Source organism: Sminthopsis crassicaudata, chromosome 1, assembly GCF_048593235.1.
Source record: "Sminthopsis crassicaudata isolate SCR6 chromosome 1, ASM4859323v1, whole genome shotgun sequence".
NCBI classification, from domain to species: Eukaryota; Metazoa; Chordata; class Mammalia; order Dasyuromorphia; family Dasyuridae; genus Sminthopsis; species Sminthopsis crassicaudata.
This window is the reverse complement of record NC_133617.1, coordinates 403,803,630-403,823,739: the sequence shown is the minus strand read 5'-3', so window position 1 is coordinate 403,823,739 and position 20,110 is coordinate 403,803,630. Positions and strand designations below refer to the sequence as shown.

The window sequence follows — 20,110 nt, the reverse complement described above, 5'->3', positions numbered from 1 at the left end:
ATTCACTTCAACTTAACCAATTTTAACCAAATTTAAGTGGCTACTACATGTAAGGCAGGGTCAGTGGATAAAGCCAAGAGTTGAAATATTGCCTCAGACACTGTGTGACTCTGGGGAAGTCATTTAACCCTGTTTGCCTCAGTTTCCTCATTTGTAAAATGATCTGGAGAAGGAAAAGGCAAACCACTGCAGTACCTTCAACCAAAAAAACCCCAAAAGGGGTCATGAAGAATCAGAATAACTGAACAGCAAGAGCCATAATGTGTGAGGCACTGAGCTAAATGTTAGGGATACAAAGACAGGAAAGAGGCTTTAATTCTTTTATATATAAATATATATAAAAGGTGTGTAGTGGTATCTCAGAGTTGTCTTAATTTGCATTTCTCTGATCAATAGTGATTTGGAGCACCTTTTCATATGACTAGAAATAGTTTCTGAAAATTGTTCATATCCTTTGACCATTTATCAATTGGAGAATGGCTTGATTTCTTATAAATTAAAGTCAATTCTCTATATAATTTGGAAATAAGGCAAGAGGCTTTCATTCTGAGGAGGTTAACTTTGTTCAGTGGCATAAAAAGCATAAAAGCAAAGCATAAAAGCGTAGACTGGCAAGACATGTGCTCTTTAAAGCTGAGACTCTAGGACCCAGAAACATCCTAGTGAGAATCTCTGTCCACTGCATTTCCTTCAGGGAGTCCAGATCCATCAATGTTAATAATACTAATGAGCTGAGAGAAGAGCTCAGTAATGGGCAAAAATGTTCAATGCCAATGCTGCAGGACCTTTTTTGATTTTTATTAGCATGATCAAAATGCCATCTGGTGTTCTTTGGTCTCACTCCAGTTAAATTTATCTTGTCCATTACTCATACACTCCTTCAACAAAATTTTCATTTTAATCTATAGATTGTTGGATTTTTAAAGTTTGTGTTTAATCAGCTTTTAAAAATAACTAGTTCCTCCTTTGTCAAATCACCTTTATTTGGCAAAATGATATATCTATATCTACATCCATATCCATATTTATATCCATATCTCATATCCCGTATTTATCTCCATATTTATATTATTCAGTAGCTTATCAATATCAATAATTTATAAGAAGTCTCAATAAATATCTGGTGAATCAATAATCCCCCATTTAATATAGGAGGGAACTACTAATACCAAAAGGGGAAGTGATCTGTTAAAGGTCATGGACTTACTTTGAGGAGCCAGGTCTAGTACCTTTATAAATCTTCTCTGATAACTGATGATATTAATGATGAATTACTAGCACAACCTTGAAAACAGATGTTGCAGTTAAGTTATTAAGCACTTATGGCACATGCCTACTAAGAGGCAACTAGATGGTACTGGGTCTGGAGTCAGGAAAGCCTGAACTCAAATCCAGTCTCAGATCTTCACTAGCTAGACAAGTCATAATGTTTGCTTTAATTTATTGGAGAAATGGCAACCTACTTTAATATCCTTCCCAAGAAAACTCCAAATGTGGTCCCAAAGAGTCAGACACGACTGAGCAATAATAATGCACAAGGAACTGTATTAATCCTTAAGCTTATAAGAATGTATAAGCTTGTTTGGCAAGCGTATCTATAGGTATGTTTTAATAGTTATAGTGTATGTTTGGTGAGTAAAAATGAAAGAATCAGCAAAAAAAATATAATGAAATTCATGTTTGTCTGGAACATGAAGTCATATATTAAAAGTGAAATATATCTTGAGTGCTCTAGTGATATACCTGAGTTTAAAAAAATGCTTCATTGGTGGTCTTTTTTCCTTTAAATATTATCGTTTTCCAACAATATCATCTGCCCCGATATTTTTACTTGTAACAAAGATGTACATTTAAGCAAAATAAATCCATCCACTGGCCATGTCTGGTAATGTAGAACTCATGTATTCATGGTTCACCGTTCTCTGTTGAGAGGTAGACCCCTCTGTGCTCTGAATCCTTTTTAAGTCACAATTGGTAACCAATTGTAATTGTTTAGAGTCCTGAAGCAAATTATTAATTTTTTTCTATTGTGAACTTAACAATTACCAACAAGCAATATACAACGATTATCAAAAAAGGGAGGATTACATACAAGACCACAAACCTCTCTTATATAATTTTAAAAATATATGCTAAATTTAATAGACAGGAGCAATCACATTGTCCTTATGAACATTCTGTTCCTTCAGTGTTTTCACATTATTGAGTCCGTTATGCAAATTGTTTCCCTTTTATTGCTACTTCTCCCTGCATTAACTCATACTGGTTTTTTTTAAGTTTCTCTAAATTCTTCATAGTCATAATTTCTTCTAGTGCAATAATATTGTAATTTGTTGATTCAATTGAAAGACGACTACTTTTTTCTTTTTTCAATTCCTTGCTACCACAACTATAATTTTTGCCTCTACTGGGAAACTTCCCTTTTGCCTTAATTTTTTTTTTTTAATTTATTTATTTAAAGGCTGCTCTATCTTGCCCAAGCACTTGAGAAATGCAGCTAGATGGTACAGCAGATTGAGCTCTGGACTTGGAGTCAGGAAGATCCAATTTCAACTCTGACCTCTGACACTTCCTATATGTATATATGACCCTGTGCAAGTCACTTGTTCAATTGTGATTGACTCTTCATGAGTGAATTTGAAGTTTTTTGGCTAAAGGTTCTGGAGCGGTTTGCCATTTACTGCTTCAGCTCAGTTTACAGATGAGGAAACTGAAGCAAACAAGTTATATGGTTTGGCAGGGTCACCAGCTAGTGTCTATGGTCACATTTGAACTAAGGTCCTCTTGATCAGCCTTCTATCCACACCAGTATATAAACCTTATATTTGTTTTTTTTTAGGCAGGGTTAAATTGGAACTCACTTGAATTGGCTCCAAAGAGCCAATTATTAAATTTTCAGCGAGCATTTCATCTTGAAAATCAGCAAATCATCAGAAAGTGACAGAAAAAGTTAACATAGATCAAAAAATTTAAGTGTGTAATTTTTTTTTTTTGGAGGGGAAGAAGGCCACATGTCATAGTGTTGAGTTGTAACTTCCCTACTAGACTATGGGTTTCTTGAGGGAAGATAATTATCTTTATCCCCCATAACTCCTACAATAGTGTTTTTTACAACAGTAAATCCTCAACAAATATCTGGTGAATCAGTAATCACCCATTTAATATAGGAGGGAATTGAATGCCAAAAAGGTAAGTTACTTGAAGGAGCCAGGTCTAGTACCTTTGTAAGTTTTTCTTTTCTGATATCTGATATTAATGATGAATTACTAGCACAACCCAGGAAAACAGGTGTTTATGTAAACTATCTAATAGGATATATCACCAATGGAAAAGTATAAATCATCAATCAAATTATGAGAAATTAGGAAAGCCCATAGCTAAAAACTACAAGCAATCCTCCAGAGGCCTCAGTCTTCAGCCTTTTTCTTTGTTGTGACTGGAACTGGTTCCTGTTTTTCCACACTTGGGACTTCAGCATCTCTGTTGCTTGAGGTCAGTGCTATATGACAAATTTGCCCTCAAATCGTCTTGGAGGGAGATGTCCACCATCCAGCTGGGCAGAGAGAGCGATACTTGTCCATCTAGTATGTGTTGAGCAAAACTAAAATATGATGCCTTGAGTTGGAAACATCCAAGCATAAGAGTTAATCTCAGCTATATTTTCCAAAAGCATGGCTAAAGAGTGATCCCCTTTACATCATGTGCTGAGATATTCAAAAGGCAAGATGGTAACAGTCATATCATTCAGGCAGAATTTTCAGAGGTACAGCTGTATAAAAATGAACAGTTTACCTCACATGCAAAACAAAATAAGTTATTTTTAGTAGTAGAACTGTCACAAAATATTTCATTTTATTTTACCACTTTATTGGTTTTGGTGAACATAAATACATGTGATCATGAAAACATTTGCTATGCTTTATTTATTTTGTAACATAAATACTGTAATACCCTCCTTTTAAACTCTTAATGTGTAATGTAAACATTTGGTGTAAAGAGCTGTATACAAATCAGTTTTAAAAACATTTAATATACTATAAATATGTTTTCTTTAAGTCTGCTAAATAGAAAAATAAAGCTGAAAGGTGTCCTCCAATGACAGGCACAGTGTGGCAGCTCCTACAAAGCTAAAAAACCCTTAGGTATGAATGGAATTGGTAATGCATTAATGTCCTAGGCCAAGGCTCACTAAGTGCAGAGAGATATCCTTAAAAGGATGGCTACCAAGTGACAAGTGATGGCCTTTTATAATACTAGCAACTCAATGTGGAAGGAAGAGTTGCTATACATGTTAATGAAGAGAGTATCCATAATAATAAAATTTCAGGTCTTTTGAAGTAATGTATATTATTTCCTTTGACATTTGTGCTGATTAACTATTCTATGGTTATCACATGTTTGTAAGTCTTATGACAAACCTCAGTTCCATTTGGAGGGAAGAAGTTAATTTCTTATTATGTGCAGAGGACTATTATTAAGTGAAGATACCAAGATTAAATAAAAAAGAGTCCCTGATCTGTCAAATAAAGAAATGAGATATGATGCATTTTATCATTAAAATTTCCATATAATAATATGTAATTATAGTTGCATTTTCCCCAGAATATAGCATAATGCTTCACAGACACTTAAGTGAATGATCAATAAATAATCATTATTATATAAGTACTGTTTTAAACCAAAGTAAAATCTTTTTAATTTTTCATAAAGATCATATGATGTTCTACCTAGGATAATTTCTGTGAGGTATTATCTATGGATAGAAGAACAACAGAATCCTTTCAGACCTAAAATTTTAAAGTCATATTGTGTAGCTTATTTTTTTATACTGGAACTTCTTTTCAAATTCTGGGGAAAGCATTGTACTTTTTGGCAACAAATAAGTCCATGACCCATTTGCTGTTTCTCTCTAAGTCTATTCTGCCGAAAATAAGATTTTTAGAAATCTGTAGACCATATGCATCAATTCATATGTTGAAATGATTTATGAAAAAAAGAACTCCACTGCCACCTCCCAAGGTTCCTGCCAGCTCTTTGAGAGAGATTCCAATGGTTACATCATATCCTTAGTACTTTGTTCTGTCGCTGAACCTTTCAGTTAAGGATGACAAAGTTTGGTGTGAATTCCAAAATAAAGTGATCAAAGATTCTATGAGAATCTATGGGCAGAGTCAGTTCAGCCATTAGAGAACAAAATCTTCCTCCAGGGAGATAAGAAAGGATGAGCTTCTCTAATTTTTGTTTTAGGTGATGGACATGTTAGGAGGGCAAAATATCAGCAAAATTGTTCTTGAACTAGCCAGGCCCTTGGCCGCATGAAGCCCACCTTAGTTATAGGGTGCCGCCCATGACTCCTCCCAAACAGAGAACCTCAATGAAGCTATGTAGTATACAGGTCAGTGAAGACTTAGGAGAGGTTCTCCTAATGAATCATTATTGTCATTTTCTGGTAAGTTCAACTTTGCCTAGAAGCTCCCAAGCAACAGAAGATGCTCTGAGGCATTACAATCAGGAGTGAAAAGCTTTGGGTTTTGATTAAACATGGAGAGATAAGGACAGAAAACATGCTTAACTGGATGATGAAAAAACAATAACTGCAAGGTACAAATATAACAGCTAGCATTTATTTTCATAGCACTTTAAAAATTTGCAGTGCTATTACCTTTTTTGATCCTCTCAACAATCCCTGAGACACTGATGCTATTACTATTATTATTATCCCTTTTACAGATGAGGAAACTGAGGCTGAGAGAGGCTATGTGATTTGCTCCGGCACACACACCAGTGTCAGTGTTGGATCTGAATTATCTGGAAAAAAGCATCAGATTTGCAGTTCATTCCTTGTGTGGCTCTAGCACCTCTCTGGGTCTCAGTTTGTTCTGGATAATAAGGGATCTGAGTGCTCCTGGGCTAACCTTTTCAATAACACAGACTGGGAAGTAGAAAGTGGAGTGACCCCATGGGGCAGAAGAAGAGAAAATTGAAGTAAGACTAAGGCAGAAAAGAGAGGCCTACCCTCCCCTGCAGAGAGGGCCAAGCACATGTCTGTAAGGGAGTATTTCTAAGGTACCACTCCACTCCCTCAATTCAAATGCCTTCAGCCTCATCCCTCCTTTGGTGTTTTTTTTTAAGATGCATAAAGAGCTTTGAAAAAGAAAAAGATAAAAACCCAAACAAACATTGACAATCCCCCAAACTGCCAAGGCAAAAGATGAGTGGATCAGGGAGCTCCTGCGCAAGCTTCTTCCTCATCCTCACTTGTGGCATCTTCCAGTGATTCGATCTTCATGGCTTTCTCTCTGAGAAATCTTGCTTTGATGTGCTCCAGCTCCTGTAGTTCAGCCTCAAGCTTCTCTCTGTGCATGGCTCGCCGGTTTCTGAGTTGCTTCATGGGAAAGGGGTTCATGTCAGTGAAAGCTATATTCATCAGTTTACTGTGAAGGAGAGAAAGAGGGAGGGGTAAGACCCACGATCAGCCAATTAGTTAGCCAATCTGAAAAGGCAACACAGCATCTCAATATTTTTCATATGAATGGTGATGATAAACAAAAGGAAATCATTTACACTTGTACTAACAAATTAAAAATATATAATAAAAGGAGATCTTTATAAAGCTCGTGAGAGGATGAACACCTTCATTAAACCTCAATCATGACATATTAGAACTCTTCCTGTATGTAGATTGTTTTGAGTTTGTAATGTGAGCGCAGGTTGGGGACATTTCTCTCTGCAGAGATATTTCCTAACATAGGCCACATTGGTGGACTTAATCTAGAAGGCTGAAAAATGCAATGGTAAACAAACCCATGTGGAACACACATGCAAAATGAAACTGGTCTTTTTCAGCAAAGCTTTGTGACTGACCATTGGGCTAAAGCTTATGGCTTTCATGCCACAAAATAAACATTAAAGAGTTTCCTGAAAGTTTTCCCAGTCAGTCAATAAGTATTTATTAAGTGACTAGTATGTATCAGCATTGTGTTAAGTGCTGGGGATACAAAGAAAGGCAAAACCAGCCCCTGTCCTTGAAAAACTCACCTTTGAAGTAGTGGGGAGGGGAGAGGAAGGGGAAGAATCTAACAAGCAAACGAAATATAGGAACAATTGGAGATAGTCTCAGAAGAGCACTAACATTAAGGAGGATTGGGAAAGATTTCTTGCTGAGATTTGAGAGAAGCCAGGAGGCAGAGAGATAAAGAAGGAGAGCATGCTAGACATGGGACACAGCCCATGAAAATGCCCAGAGTCAGGAGATATGAACATCTTGTTTAAAGATCAACAAAGAATCCAATGTCACTGGATCATGCAGTGATCCTCCATGGAGAGGAGGAAAATAAAGCGTAGGAAGACTGGAAAGATATAGAGGGATTTAAAAATTAGACAGGGGATTTTGCATTTGATCCTGGAGATAGTGGGCAGCCTTTGCAGCTTGTTAGACAGCTGGAGAGGGATGCCCTACACGGTCAGATCATATTGAGGTAGCCAAAGGGTGACCTGGACGAGGGCGGGAGGGAGCAGAGTCAGAGACACCCACCAGAGGCTTTGGCAGCTGTCAGGGCCCGAGCTGATGAGGACCTTCGCCGGGGTGAGGGCAGAGAAGAAGGACATAGGGGAGAGAAGACAACTGATATAACTTGGCAAAAGTTTGGATGTGGGGGTGGGGGAGAGTGAGGAGTGGAGGATAACGCTTTGGGTGTGAGCCTGTTTAAGCAGAAGGACGCGGGGTCCTTGACGGTTATGGGGACATTAGGAAGAGAGGAAGGCTCCAAGGGAAACTATGAGCTCAGTTTTGGGCACAGTGAGTTTAAGATGTTTATGGGACACTGGAAGTTGGAGATGCAAGAACAGAAGTCAGGAGAGGGCAGGGCTGGAGAAACACTTAAAGAGCATGCTATGTAATTCACTTTGGAACCTATGGCCCAAAGCTAGGCCTTCACTTTTTTAGTGACCACAGCACCAGAGACAAATCCCAATCCGTGAGCATCGGCTCCTTGCAAGGCACTGTGTTAGGTCCAGGAGAGATGAAGACAAAAGTGAAAGAGTCAGTGATCTTCAGCAGCTTCCATATTTATCCATATAAGTGACTACTATGCCTGAGGATAGGGCCTGCACCTGTGACTTCACAGTGAGAGAGAACTCCCAGGTGAGGGAAAGTGTCCCCAGAGCAGATCGGCACTTCGGCTGCAAGTTACATTTTTACAAGTTGCCTCGAGTGCTAAGAAGTTATAGCTTGTGGCCAGAGTGGGGCTTGAATCCAGGTTTTCCTGGCTTTGAGGCTGGCACCCAGCACTCTACCATGGTTCCTCTCTTTTTATAGAAGGTAAATATAAAGCAGATTTCTCAGGGTAAGCACCAGTAGCTGGAAGCAGGGAAATCGGGGTGAGAGTGAATCAGGAGTAGTTTTTTTGAGAGTAGATGCTGATAGCTTGTTTGTGGTGCAAATCAGGAGATAGAGAAGATACGTGGAGGAGAACAGGGAGTGGAATCCAGGTATGGAGGTTTGGATAGTACTATGCAAAAAAGCATAGAGAGATAGGCACAATGCTCTGCATGAAGAACACTATCATTTTATTACACAATATATTTTTCTCCCTCTTTCCCCCAGCCATCCTTTTAAAAAAGTGGAAAAAGAGAATTCAGCAAAAGTAAACAATCAAGATAAACAATAAGTTCCCTGGCTACCAAGTTTCCCGCCACTAGCAAAGGAGGAGCTATGTTCTCTTTTTCTATCTTGGAAGTCTGGCTTGGTCATTATTAATTGTACATGTTCAATTTTAATTTTTTTTTGTTGTATTTTATGTTAACACTGTCATGGTCATTCTGTTAATTGTATTCCTGGGTCTGCTTACTTTACTCTGCATTCTTCATTCATATCCATAGTTTCTTTAAGTTGTAGTCATATTCCATCATATTTATGTAACAAAATTTGTGTAGTCATTCTTCAATTGATGGGCAAACACTTTGTTTCCAGTGCTTTTGTAATGTAATGTAAATGCTAATGTAAAGAGTGCTATTAAAAATATTTTGGCATGTGTTATACCTTTCTATCTTTGGCCATATTCAGGTTTATAAATCTAAGTAAATGTAAACCTGATCATATGATGAGCAGTGGGACTCCTAGGCCACAGACTATGACCTTTTTTAGCCACTTTTAAACATAATTCCAAATTCACCTAAACGATACATCAGTGTGTCTAAAAGGCTTCCTTTCAAATATCATTTACCCTGTGGCCTGCTTTTATGAATCTTAAGGCCTCTACCTCACAGGTTGCTTCCATGTCCTTTGGACAGCATGAGGGAGGTTATAAATAATTGAATAGAACATTTTCAGATAGGAAGAAGTCACTTAGCTAGCCATTCTTAGGGTCTTTGATTTAAAAAAAAATTTGGGTGGGCAGAATCTGACTGTAGGCATATAGTCCCAATCTTTTTTTAGTCTTAAAGGTTCTCATGGCCATTTTACCACTGATTCAAAGAGAAGGTACAAACTATTTAATTGAATTAGTTTATGAATGGGGCCTGAAAATTGATTCTAGTCTGTAACTCCTCCAAATAATACTGCATATCGCTTTCATTTCACATACCATTGGCCTACTCAAGAACCTATACTGGCTCCCAATTTCCTATGACATTAAGTCTAAGGTACTTTTAGCCAGGAATATTAATTGAGGCTAAGCTTCAGCTTCTAATATTTTTGGCTTGTTAAAATGTGATTCCAAATTTCCCAGGACAATTATAGCACTCATAAACTACACCATGACATTTTAGCACATGTAGACTTACTCATTTTTTTTTTTTTTTTTTTAATTCTTGTGTTCCCATCTAAAAGGAAACATTTTAGGGACAGGGGCTATGTGCTAGATTCAAAGGAGGCATCTGACAGATACTTATCTACTGAATATTAACATTTAAAACCTTACCGGCCATCGCATATAGTTTTAGTGAAGATTTGAAGATACTGGTAGATCTCAAGGCTGTCATGAATCCTCAATATTGCCTCTTCATTGTACTTAAATATAGCAAGGGTGTATCGGAATATCACCTGAAATGTGTTCAAATCTGTATTAGGAAATATCAGTGACATACAAAAATAAGGAAGTACTTATTAAAGGAATCTCATGTATGTCTTTGTAAGCAAGTTCTATTTACTAGGCCATAGATAGATACTATAGCACTACAATGATAGAGAAGAAACTGCCTGAGTGGAATGACATGAAGATCTCTAAAGACTCCTGTTGGTTTTAAATCTTTCATTTCAAAAAGCTAAGTCCCCACAATATCATTTCTTTCTTTAGGGTAAGGAAGCCAAAGAGATAGGAAAATAGCTGAAAATAGAGACCTGAAAATAGCTTGTTTTATACTCTTTCTAGATCAAAGACCATAAATCAACTCTAAAAAATAATTTTCTCCTTCGATTCATTTTCTTTCAGTCTTTTTGGTTAACCTTAGTACCATAGTCTAGTAGGGAAAACATGTACTGGATGTGCTTTTAAGAGTTCAGTTTAAGTTTTGGCTCTGACATCCACTGATTAGGTAATGAGGCCAAATCACTCACTTCTCTGTATCTCAGTTTTCTTATCTGCAAAATAATTGTACCACATACTTTACAAGGATGCTGTGGAAAATGGAGAAAACAGTCTGTAAACTATGAAATCTCTATTTAAAATGCTGGATAAATGAGATAATATTTCTAAAGAACTTTGTAAACCTTAAAGCAAGATTGCTAGCTCTTATGCTTACAGCAGGTGAGCACAGCATTTTTGGAGAGGAAGAAAGAACAACTAAGGTTTTTCTTCTCTTTCTTTTTGCCTCCCATAGAGTATTCCTTAGACACCCCATTTGGCTAGTTAGATCTTTCTGGTTCAGTGTTCTCCTCCTGTCCTCTGTAGCCACAGGCAGAGCCTAGGGTCACTCTACCTGGGACTCTTATCTGATTAGAACATACTTCTCTCCATAGCTCCATTCTTTCAGAGCTTAAGACTGTTGTGATAATTGCTATACTTCTGTGTCTATTTCACCTTTGGGAGTTGACTTTCCATATTATATAAGTTTAAAATTAACAAGACTAACTATATGCTATATGCTAAAGCCAGAGCTAGCAAAGGAAAGCAGCTCTTACCTTAATTCCTTCATACAGGAAGGCATCCCAGACTCTAAGCAGTATGTCACTGATGAGGTTGTCCACAAAAATCACAAGGAACCAGTTGAAGGTGATCAATGACAGATCGATTTTGTGCTGTTCCAAGTGGGCCATCAGTTTGGGAAGTTTCTCTGATAAAAAATCTTGAAGAACCCTTTGATCTACCTGAAGTGAACCAAAAAATCTAAATAGTACCTATCTCTCATAATTGTAAGAAGGCCCTGCTATCTGTATTTTTCCTTTAAGAGTGTTTAGAATTCACAGTAGGCTTTTTGAAGAATCATTATCTCAGAGCAGAAAAGCTCTTAAGATGTGATAACACCTATCCAAAGAAGAAATTCCGCCTTGTGCATAGTCAGTATACAATATATTCCTGCTGAATAAATGGAATATCAAAGCAGTGTTTTTTTTTTTTTTTTTTTTTTTTTAAATATGGCTGGTTGTTTGGGATTTTAAAGGGAAACTTGTGAAAATAGGAGGATATGGGTTAGCTGCAGTTGCTGGCTATATTTATTGCATATAAAAAATTAGATATTAAGAAACCAGACAACTTAGTGTTGAGATGTCAGGGTCAGCCTTAAATGGTAGTCCAAATGACTGTGTAGGCCAAATGAATGTGTAGGGTGATCCCTGAAGATTCCCAGTGGTAAGATACATAGCATTCATAACTACTAGATCCTTTTCCATTAAGATCCTCCTCTGATATCTCTTTAGTGTAGAGGGTCTTAAGGATCATGTCACTAGAATACAAGTTCTAGAAAGTCCTCCCCAGGCTGAAAATAATTTGAATCAAAATCTGGAAATAAGAGTGTATGCCATTGTCATTCAAGGATCAGACTAGCTAAATACAGTGAATATGGAAAGTTGGCCCCTAGAGCTGAACTTCATGGCTTCCACACTGCAAGAAGCATTGCCTCCCAAGCTTTATCTCCATGCACAGCTAGAGAGAGCAACCACACCAATAAAATCTTTTGAAATAAGAATAAGGGTCTTGACCCCTGTATGCTTGGATTTTGACCCTTTATAGATATATAGATAGTCTCTATGTGTCTGTTTTCTCACACAGAGAATGTAGCTCATTAAAATTCTTAAGTCTCCTTTTCCCTCCAACTATGACCTAGTCATCTATCATTTAGTTTGTACAACTATGATTATTTTGTGAATTTAAGGTAGGACTGCATATTAATTTCTATTAAATTTCATATCATATATTCAAATGCAAGTTCTAGCTTAGTGTGATTTTTTTAGATCTTTATTGCACCATCCAATGCATTAGGAACCTTTTGTAGCTTCATGGCACTTGCAGATCTAAATAAGCATGTCACCTATGTTTCTGTACAAGTCACTAATAAAAAAGTTGAACAGAACAGAACAATTTTTATTACATTAGATGAGCCATATAATATTTAGTTTTTCTGTATTCTCCTGGTTATTTCTTTTTAAAAATTCACCGAATATAATAATACAAAAATGCTTGGGAATGAGCTAGGTCCAGTGGGATAAGAAAGATGAATCTACTGGAATCTAGTAGGTTAGGCAAATTTTGCATTTTTATATGGCTTTTCATTTTAAGCCCATTCCTTTAGAGAATTCAGGCAATATTTTTTTGATGCTCACATTAGCTTATGAAAAAGGCACATAGCAAATACTCTAATTATTATAGAATAGTTAAGTTGAAAATTGACATCTTTGTGTTTCTTTCCACTAAAGGCCAATGGCACATATTGGGGGAAAAAAATCAATTATTTATCACACAAAGATAAAAGACAACACATTTTTTGAGAGAAAAATATATTACATTAAAGTCATGAGCTGTCTGCATTATGGAGAAGGAAATGAAAGACTACTAAATAAAAGAAGATAAGGAAAAGTGAGGGATATGGAAAGATACACAGAGAAAGAGCTAAAAGAGATACACAAAGCTAGTCAATAGTAGAAGAAGCATTATTCCTGGAATCAGAAGATGGGATGGCTTTGACCATTTTCTCCTATTTGTATAACCTTGGAGAAATCACTTAAGTTTTCCAAGCCTTTAGTTTTTTCATCTGTAAAAAGGGAACTATATAATACCTATCTTAACTATCTCAAAGAGTTATCAAGATCAAATAAAATAATTTAATAGACTAACATCTTCTGAAAAGTTAGCCAATGGTTCCTTTCTAGGATGCCAAATACATTTTTTTCTCTTAATAGTATTTTATTTTTTCCCAATTATCTATAAAGATAGTTTTCAATATTCCTCTTAAAAAAACAAAAACAAACAAACAAACAAAAAACTTCTAGAAGTACTGGGTGATATGTTGGAAAACTGATTTCTGAGTTAAAAGATTCATGAAATTTCTAATATAAAATCAAAGTAAAAATCAAATTTGTTTTCCTTTTAGTTGAGGCAGGTATTTATTGGTCCTTCTTTTGATCTTATCTCACTCCTAGTATCTAGAAATGTAGGGAAATCCACATCTCTAGGGTGAAAAAAATGGAGGACGACTAAGTATCCACAAGTATCCTACTACTCTTTACTGATGGAGTTCAGCCATTCTTTTCCTTACCATTTTCTAATTTCTAATCAGAAGTCTCTTGCTTAGATTTTCTGGAACAATCTGTCTTTCCCTATAAAAGATGTCCATTTCAGATGCTTAAAGTAAATGATTCATGATGGGATTACTTTTTAAAAAACAATTTTAATTGGATTTTGAATCTGTGATACTTTTTGTATATAAATCAATCCTCCTCCACCCCCGTCCCCAAAATTCTTATTTTTTCCATTGCTGTTTAGTTATTTTCAGTTGTGTCTGATTCTTTGCAACCCATTTAGGATTTTCTTGGCAAAGATACTGCAGTGATTTGTCATTTTCTTCTCTAGCTCATTTTACGAGTGAGGAAACTGAGGCATTTACTATGGCGCCACCTATCAGCATTTTATCTTTTCTAGTAAGTCCTAACGACCATTACCTTTGTCTGAGAGAACTGGGAAGGGATCTGGGAAGCTCTGGGGCATAGCATACAGACCCCAAGGCCACAATTTCTAAAGCCAAAGATAGTGCAGAGGACTTAAGGGATTTGCCATACCCAAGGCCCTCTGGTCCCAAACAAGATAGAAAAATCCACATGTTCAGTTTAGTTTGAATATGCATTATGAACACTTCTTTACTCACCTGAGATGCTATTAAAGTTTTGCTGTAGTATTCTTCTGGCATTATGGTTTCAACAATACAAACTAGGCACCAGAAAGCACTTTCTTCCTCTTCTAGAATTAACAGGGCAATGGCTGCTAATCTAAATCATAAAAAAAAAAAAAAAATACAAATACCAAATGTCAGAAATAAAAGAGCCATGGTCTAAAGCATACAATCTAGAGCAAAAGAGGTGATTTTCCTTTGAGCAAAAAGATGTTAATTTGCCTTGGTTATGCAGTACTGTTAGGACTAACACTTTTAAGGTGGTCTCTGACCAGTGGTTACTTGGAAAATGAGGAGGACACTTTATTTATTTAGTGTTTGTGCAATATAGCTGTGTGACAACTCTGTTTTGGAAGCCAGAGACATATAACCAAGGTCAAATGGAGTTTCATATCTCTCACAAAGATACACAACACACATACATACATTTTAAGTAGACAACTATAACAGCAAACCCCAGTTCTGCTGGTAATTAGCTGACAAGACTAGAAAATTGACTAGAGAAATATCTGTAGATTTCTATCCATGTAAAACCTAAGTAAAATGTTTACTTTTGGAGAAAAATCAGACAATTTTAAATTCTTCTAGTGACAGTTTATGGTTTTTTTTTTTTTTAATATGTCAAACAAAGGAAGTTGCAGTACATTATCTAGAATGAATACAAGATTGTAGCAAGAACCTGTGAAAACTGAGTCAGGAAGATTAAAGGTCAAAAGCTAGTAAAATAGCTAAGAAAAGAAAAAGGGGCTACAGAACTCCATTTGGAGTAGTAAATAGGTGGAAAAAACAAATTAACTGATTGGATGAAGTTGCTGCTATGTTAATAGATGAAAAGGAGAAATGACTTAAAAACTAGTTTGTTTCTGTCCTGTTCAATAGAGAGGAATGGTTCTCTGATTCAAGAGGAAAGCACAAAGAACATAAAAAGGGTTATGTATAAAGGGTTATGTATATGTATAAAACACATAACATATGTTTTAAACATATGTTTTCTACATACATATAACATATATGTATAAGAACATAAAATGGGTTATGTATATGTATAAAAAGGGTTATGTATGCTAGCTCTTGCTCCCTGTCTCATTCCTGCATCTTCCAAAGCTCAAGGAAGCTGCTTTGAAGTACTAAGTCAGTGATTCTAATAGCTACCATTAGGTGGTGCTAGCTACATTAGCATTCCCCCCAAAAGCAGCTTTATTCCAGGCATAAATAGCTGATGTTTCCAAGACAATTAACATGTTACCATATTTTAACATATTTTTTTTCCTATTTAATAAATAATACTTTATTAAAGTCCAATTATAAAGACTTAAATAAGAAATGCCTACATTTGTACAGAGAATTAAAGTGAAAATGTAATTTAGAAAAATACATAAAGCATAAAATTTAAAATTGTCACTTCCATTATTTCCAGTTTTTTTTTGTTTGTTTTTTTATAAAAAAAAAAATTAAGCCTTGGCTTGCTGTTGCCTTTACCTCTTTTTGAAGAGAAACACTGAGTGCATAGTAAACATGCAATAAATACCTGCTGAATGATCGAGTAAGAGAAGAATGTATTCTATTTCTTCATTACTTCTAGTGCCATATAGTACCAGTTTATAATGGATTTATAATGGAAAATTATAATGGTTTTTAATAGAAAATAGTAAGACAATATGAGTCATCCAGGAAAAGATAATGATAAATATTGGATATGGGAAAACTGGAATACTAATGCATTGTTGGTGGAATTGTGAAATAAACCAATTATTTTGGAGAGCAATTTGGAACTATGCCCAAAAGGCTATAAAATTGTGTATACCCTTTGATCTAGTATTGTCACTACTAGGTCTGTATTCCAAAGAAATCATAAAGGAGGGAAAAGGACCTGTTTGTACAAAAATATTTATAGTAGTTCTTTTTGTGATGACAAAGAATTGAAAAATAAGTAAGATGGCCATCAATTGGTTGAATAAGTTACAGTATAGGAAATTAATTGTTCTATAAAAATGATGAAAAAAGCTGATTTTAGAAAGGTCTGGAAAAATTAATGTTGAGCAAAACAAGCAGAATCAAGAACATTGTACACAGTAATAGCAAGAGTGTGTAATGATCAGCTATGAAAGACTTGGTTCTTCTCAGTGGTTCAATAATCCAAGGCAATCCCAATAAACTTTGGATGAAAAATGCCATCTGCATGCAGAGAGAGAACTATGGAGAATGAATGTAAACCAACACATGCTATGTTCATTTTTTTTTTCTTTTTCTTGTTTTTTTTCTCTCTCATGGCTTTTTCTCTTTCCCAACATGATTCCTAAGGAAATGTGTATTAAAAAATATTTATATACATGTACAACCAAAAAAAAGGTTCCTTTTTAAAAAAGAAAACAACAAATATGAGTCATCTTAGATCCTTTCTGGGCCATGTCAACTAAATTACTAATTTGAATTTAGAAGGCAAGAGAGCCAAAATGAGTTACATCAAACTTAGTAACAGTAATAAACAAAACAATTCTTGCCAGATATAAAGAAGCCAATATAAAAAGAAACCTTACATGGATTAATAAATTCAAATCCTTTCTTATTGTTCACAAAAGAGAAAGCACACTTGCACTGAAATCCTTTGCAGTTTCCTATTTTCTGTCACTGATATCAACAAGGCTCAAAATCTTGGGAGAGACCCTCATATTTCTCTCACTCATTTTAAAGTTCCAGTCACCAAGCCCTGCCACCTGCCGATTTACCTATTATTCTTCACAAACACTGCCAATACCCACTCTTGTTAGAACTTCATCAGCTTATGTCTGGACTAGCTTTTAACTAGGCTCATTACTGCTGGCCTTCCTTTTCCCGAAACCATTCTGTAGCTAGATGTTTTCTTTGCTATTAATGGCTACAGAAAATACCCATTGGACCAAAGCTGCATGTGTTAGCCTGGCACTCAAGGCCTCTGTCTTCTGGTCTTATCCTGTCTAGTTGACTTTATTTCCCATTACTCTTCAACATAAAACTTGTTCTGAAGATTAATGTCCTTAATGTCCCTATATTTTTTGTGTTTATTTCTTGCTTTTTGTTGCTTTATTCATGCTGTTTCCTGCCGATATAAGAGTTTCTGAAAGGTCTCTATTGAATCTCACCTTTGCCACAAAGCTTTTTCCTATCTGTGATGATGGTAAAAATGATAATTTATAGAGTGCTTTATATATTATCTCATTTGACCCTCACAATAATCTTGTGATATAGATGCTATTATTATTCTCACTTTTATAGATGAGGAAAAAGAGGCTGTGCGACTTTGCTAGCATCAAAAAACTAATAAGGGCCAGAGGCTGGGTTTGAACTAAGATCTAACTCTAAGTTAAGCCCTCTCTTTACTGCATTGCCTAGAGGATGTTGATCAGGGTCAACATCAGTGCCCTATCCTCTCCTTCCTCCTACCAAAAGATCATTTATAGAACTTGTTGCATGTATACTAGATAGTGCACGGAACTGGAGTTTCTCATGGCAAATTACTTTTTCTCTATAGCTCACATCTCATTTGTAAAATGAGGGAGTTGTATTTGATGACCTCTAAGTACTTTCCAGCTCTAATCTTATGACCATTTTGGACGGTGATTACATTAACACCACATCTCATACTGTTCTCTTGTTTCTATCTTATATAGTTCTTTAATAGCTTCACATCTCTTAGTCTTTCTCCTCTCCAATACTATAATATGGTCCGGGAGACAGGACTGCATCTTGTCATTTTTTTTTTTTTTCTCCAGCACTACAAAGCACTTAAATAGTGCTGGGCACTGAAGCGAGCTAAGTTAAATTTTGCAATTTCCTTGAGATAATAAGCAGGACTCTTGAGTTATGCAAAAGATATTGAGAAAATCTAGAGATGATGAGGGCCCTCAAGTTACTATCAATCAGAATTCAGAGTTTTTATTAAAGGCATGTGTTAATTTTTCATATTACAAAGTACCAAGTAGTACAACTCAACATAGCTGTGTGTTTTGGGACTTACCAGTGTTTGTAGGCAAATAAACTCACCTGTTCAGCCCTTGACAATAGCCAATGGTAGGGTTCTGCCAGGAGAATGCAAGTAGTACTCTCCGGAGTTTGGAGATAAATTTAGAAGTGGGGCTTGTAAAGTGTTTGTTGTTCGTTAAGGTACGAGTTAAGTCTAGCTCAATCTGCCTACAGGCTGGGTGCTCCATGGTTTCGCACTTTTCAAGCAGAAAGTTGTAACGGTGGGGTGATTGCATGGACCTGACTCGGAGGCTTATCATCCACTTCCAAACCCGCTGGCGGTGCTCTGGGGGGATGCCACTCCGGATCAGATGTTTCAGTTCTGCAGAAGGAGTAAGTTCCCCAATACTATTCCATTTCTCACGGAGAGGTTTCTCTACTGCCTCATGGTTCAAGAGATTATTAGATCTTATTTCTAGAGCCTGGATTTTTGCCAGAAGTTTTAAGTCTTCAACTTCATAATCAGGGACAGTCATGAATCCATAATTATCATATTCACTGTTGAGAAGACACAAAGTTGACAGTGTATTATTATATAGGTAAGGTTGTGTTCATAGATATTTCAAAAGTCAAAGAACATAGGCTTTTAACTCAATGATTTTCATAGCTCCCGGCAACTAGTCCTAATTCCATATCTAAATTCATCTTTAGAGTCAGACAGAAAGACCAAGATATTAAATAAATGCCTATGTCTATCACTAAAGATTATACAGAGAACAGTGAAATTCTTATCACAGCCTTAGTTTCTTCTGGAGAAGAAGGAAGGTGGATGAGATGATTTCAAAGAATCTCTCCAATTTTGAGATTCTACAGTCCCTTCTGTCTCTGAGAGTCAAGTGTATTTTGCATTCTCAGGTGCCTTTTAGATTCAAATGTACTCCTATCTCAATATAAAGTGTTATTATCATAGTCTATAGCAAAGTTTCTTAAACTGTGGGTTTTGATCCCACATGATGCTACATAACTGAAGATAGGGGTCGTGAAAAATTTGGCAATAGTGAAAGGTATCAAATACTCAGCCAAGATTTGATTCTTTACGTAAAAAGGAAAAAGTATATCCATTTCATTAGTAAGCATTTGCTTTTGTCTTTAATAAATGGTAAAATTATGTGTATATCAAAGAACTTTTTTAAAATAACTTTTTTATTAAATAAATGCTTGATTTGTATAGCTATTTTATATACCTGGATACCTGGAGTCATGTAAAAATTTCTTGGGTGAAAAGGGGTCACAAATGGAAAGAGTTTAAGAAGCCCTAGTCTACAGATAGCTCTTTCATTGCCTATGGGATCACAGATCCAGAGCTGGAAGAGCCCTCAGAGATCGAGTAGTCCCAATTTCTCATTTTATAGATGCAAAAACTCCAGCTCATGGAGGGAAGGTGAATTGTCTAAGTCTCATAGGTAACGTCAGAGGGGAGGTTGGAGTCCAGAGGAATAGTCAAGCCACTGCACCTCACTGCCTTCCTCTCTGCAGTGCTGCCTTTTGGAAAGTGCAGGCTTTTGGAAAAGACCAGGATCCTCATCCTGGCTAACATTCAAATCAGAGGTCAGTATTGTTTCTTACAATTGATATGTATACTGCAATGTCCACAAGCCATGTCCAATAAATTTCTACTTATCTTTGGGAAATAAAAAATGGATTGCTATGAAATTCTTAAATTTCTTTTTAGTACCGAATCAGGTGCCACTTATCACACTTTTGGGCATATTTGAGTTTTAGTTTCTGTCCACTTGACATCTTTAGGTTCCTTGAAGCATGAAAGACCAGTTCTGTCAAGTTCTATGCACAG

The 20,110-nt window shown here is 36.1% G+C and overlaps 1 protein-coding gene across 2 annotated transcripts in view; it reads right to left on the bottom strand.

Annotated features, from left to right (window-relative positions):
* Positions 1–3,850: 3,850 nt before the first annotated feature.
* Positions 3,851–20,110, bottom strand: part of TBC1D2 (TBC1 domain family member 2) — a 54,436-nt gene continuing 38,176 nt past the window's right edge. For both annotated transcript variants that reach the window (XM_074280054.1, XM_074280055.1), the window contains 5 exons: positions 18,340–18,816; positions 14,296–14,416; positions 11,120–11,305; positions 9,921–10,042; positions 3,851–6,434 (listed from right to left, as the gene is read on the bottom strand). In XM_074280054.1, coding sequence (XP_074136155.1) covers positions 6,221–6,434; positions 9,921–10,042; positions 11,120–11,305; positions 14,296–14,416; positions 18,340–18,816 — 1,120 coding nt within the window. In that variant the 3' untranslated portion in view covers positions 3,851–6,220. The remainder of the gene's footprint in view (positions 6,435–9,920; positions 10,043–11,119; positions 11,306–14,295; positions 14,417–18,339; positions 18,817–20,110) is intronic.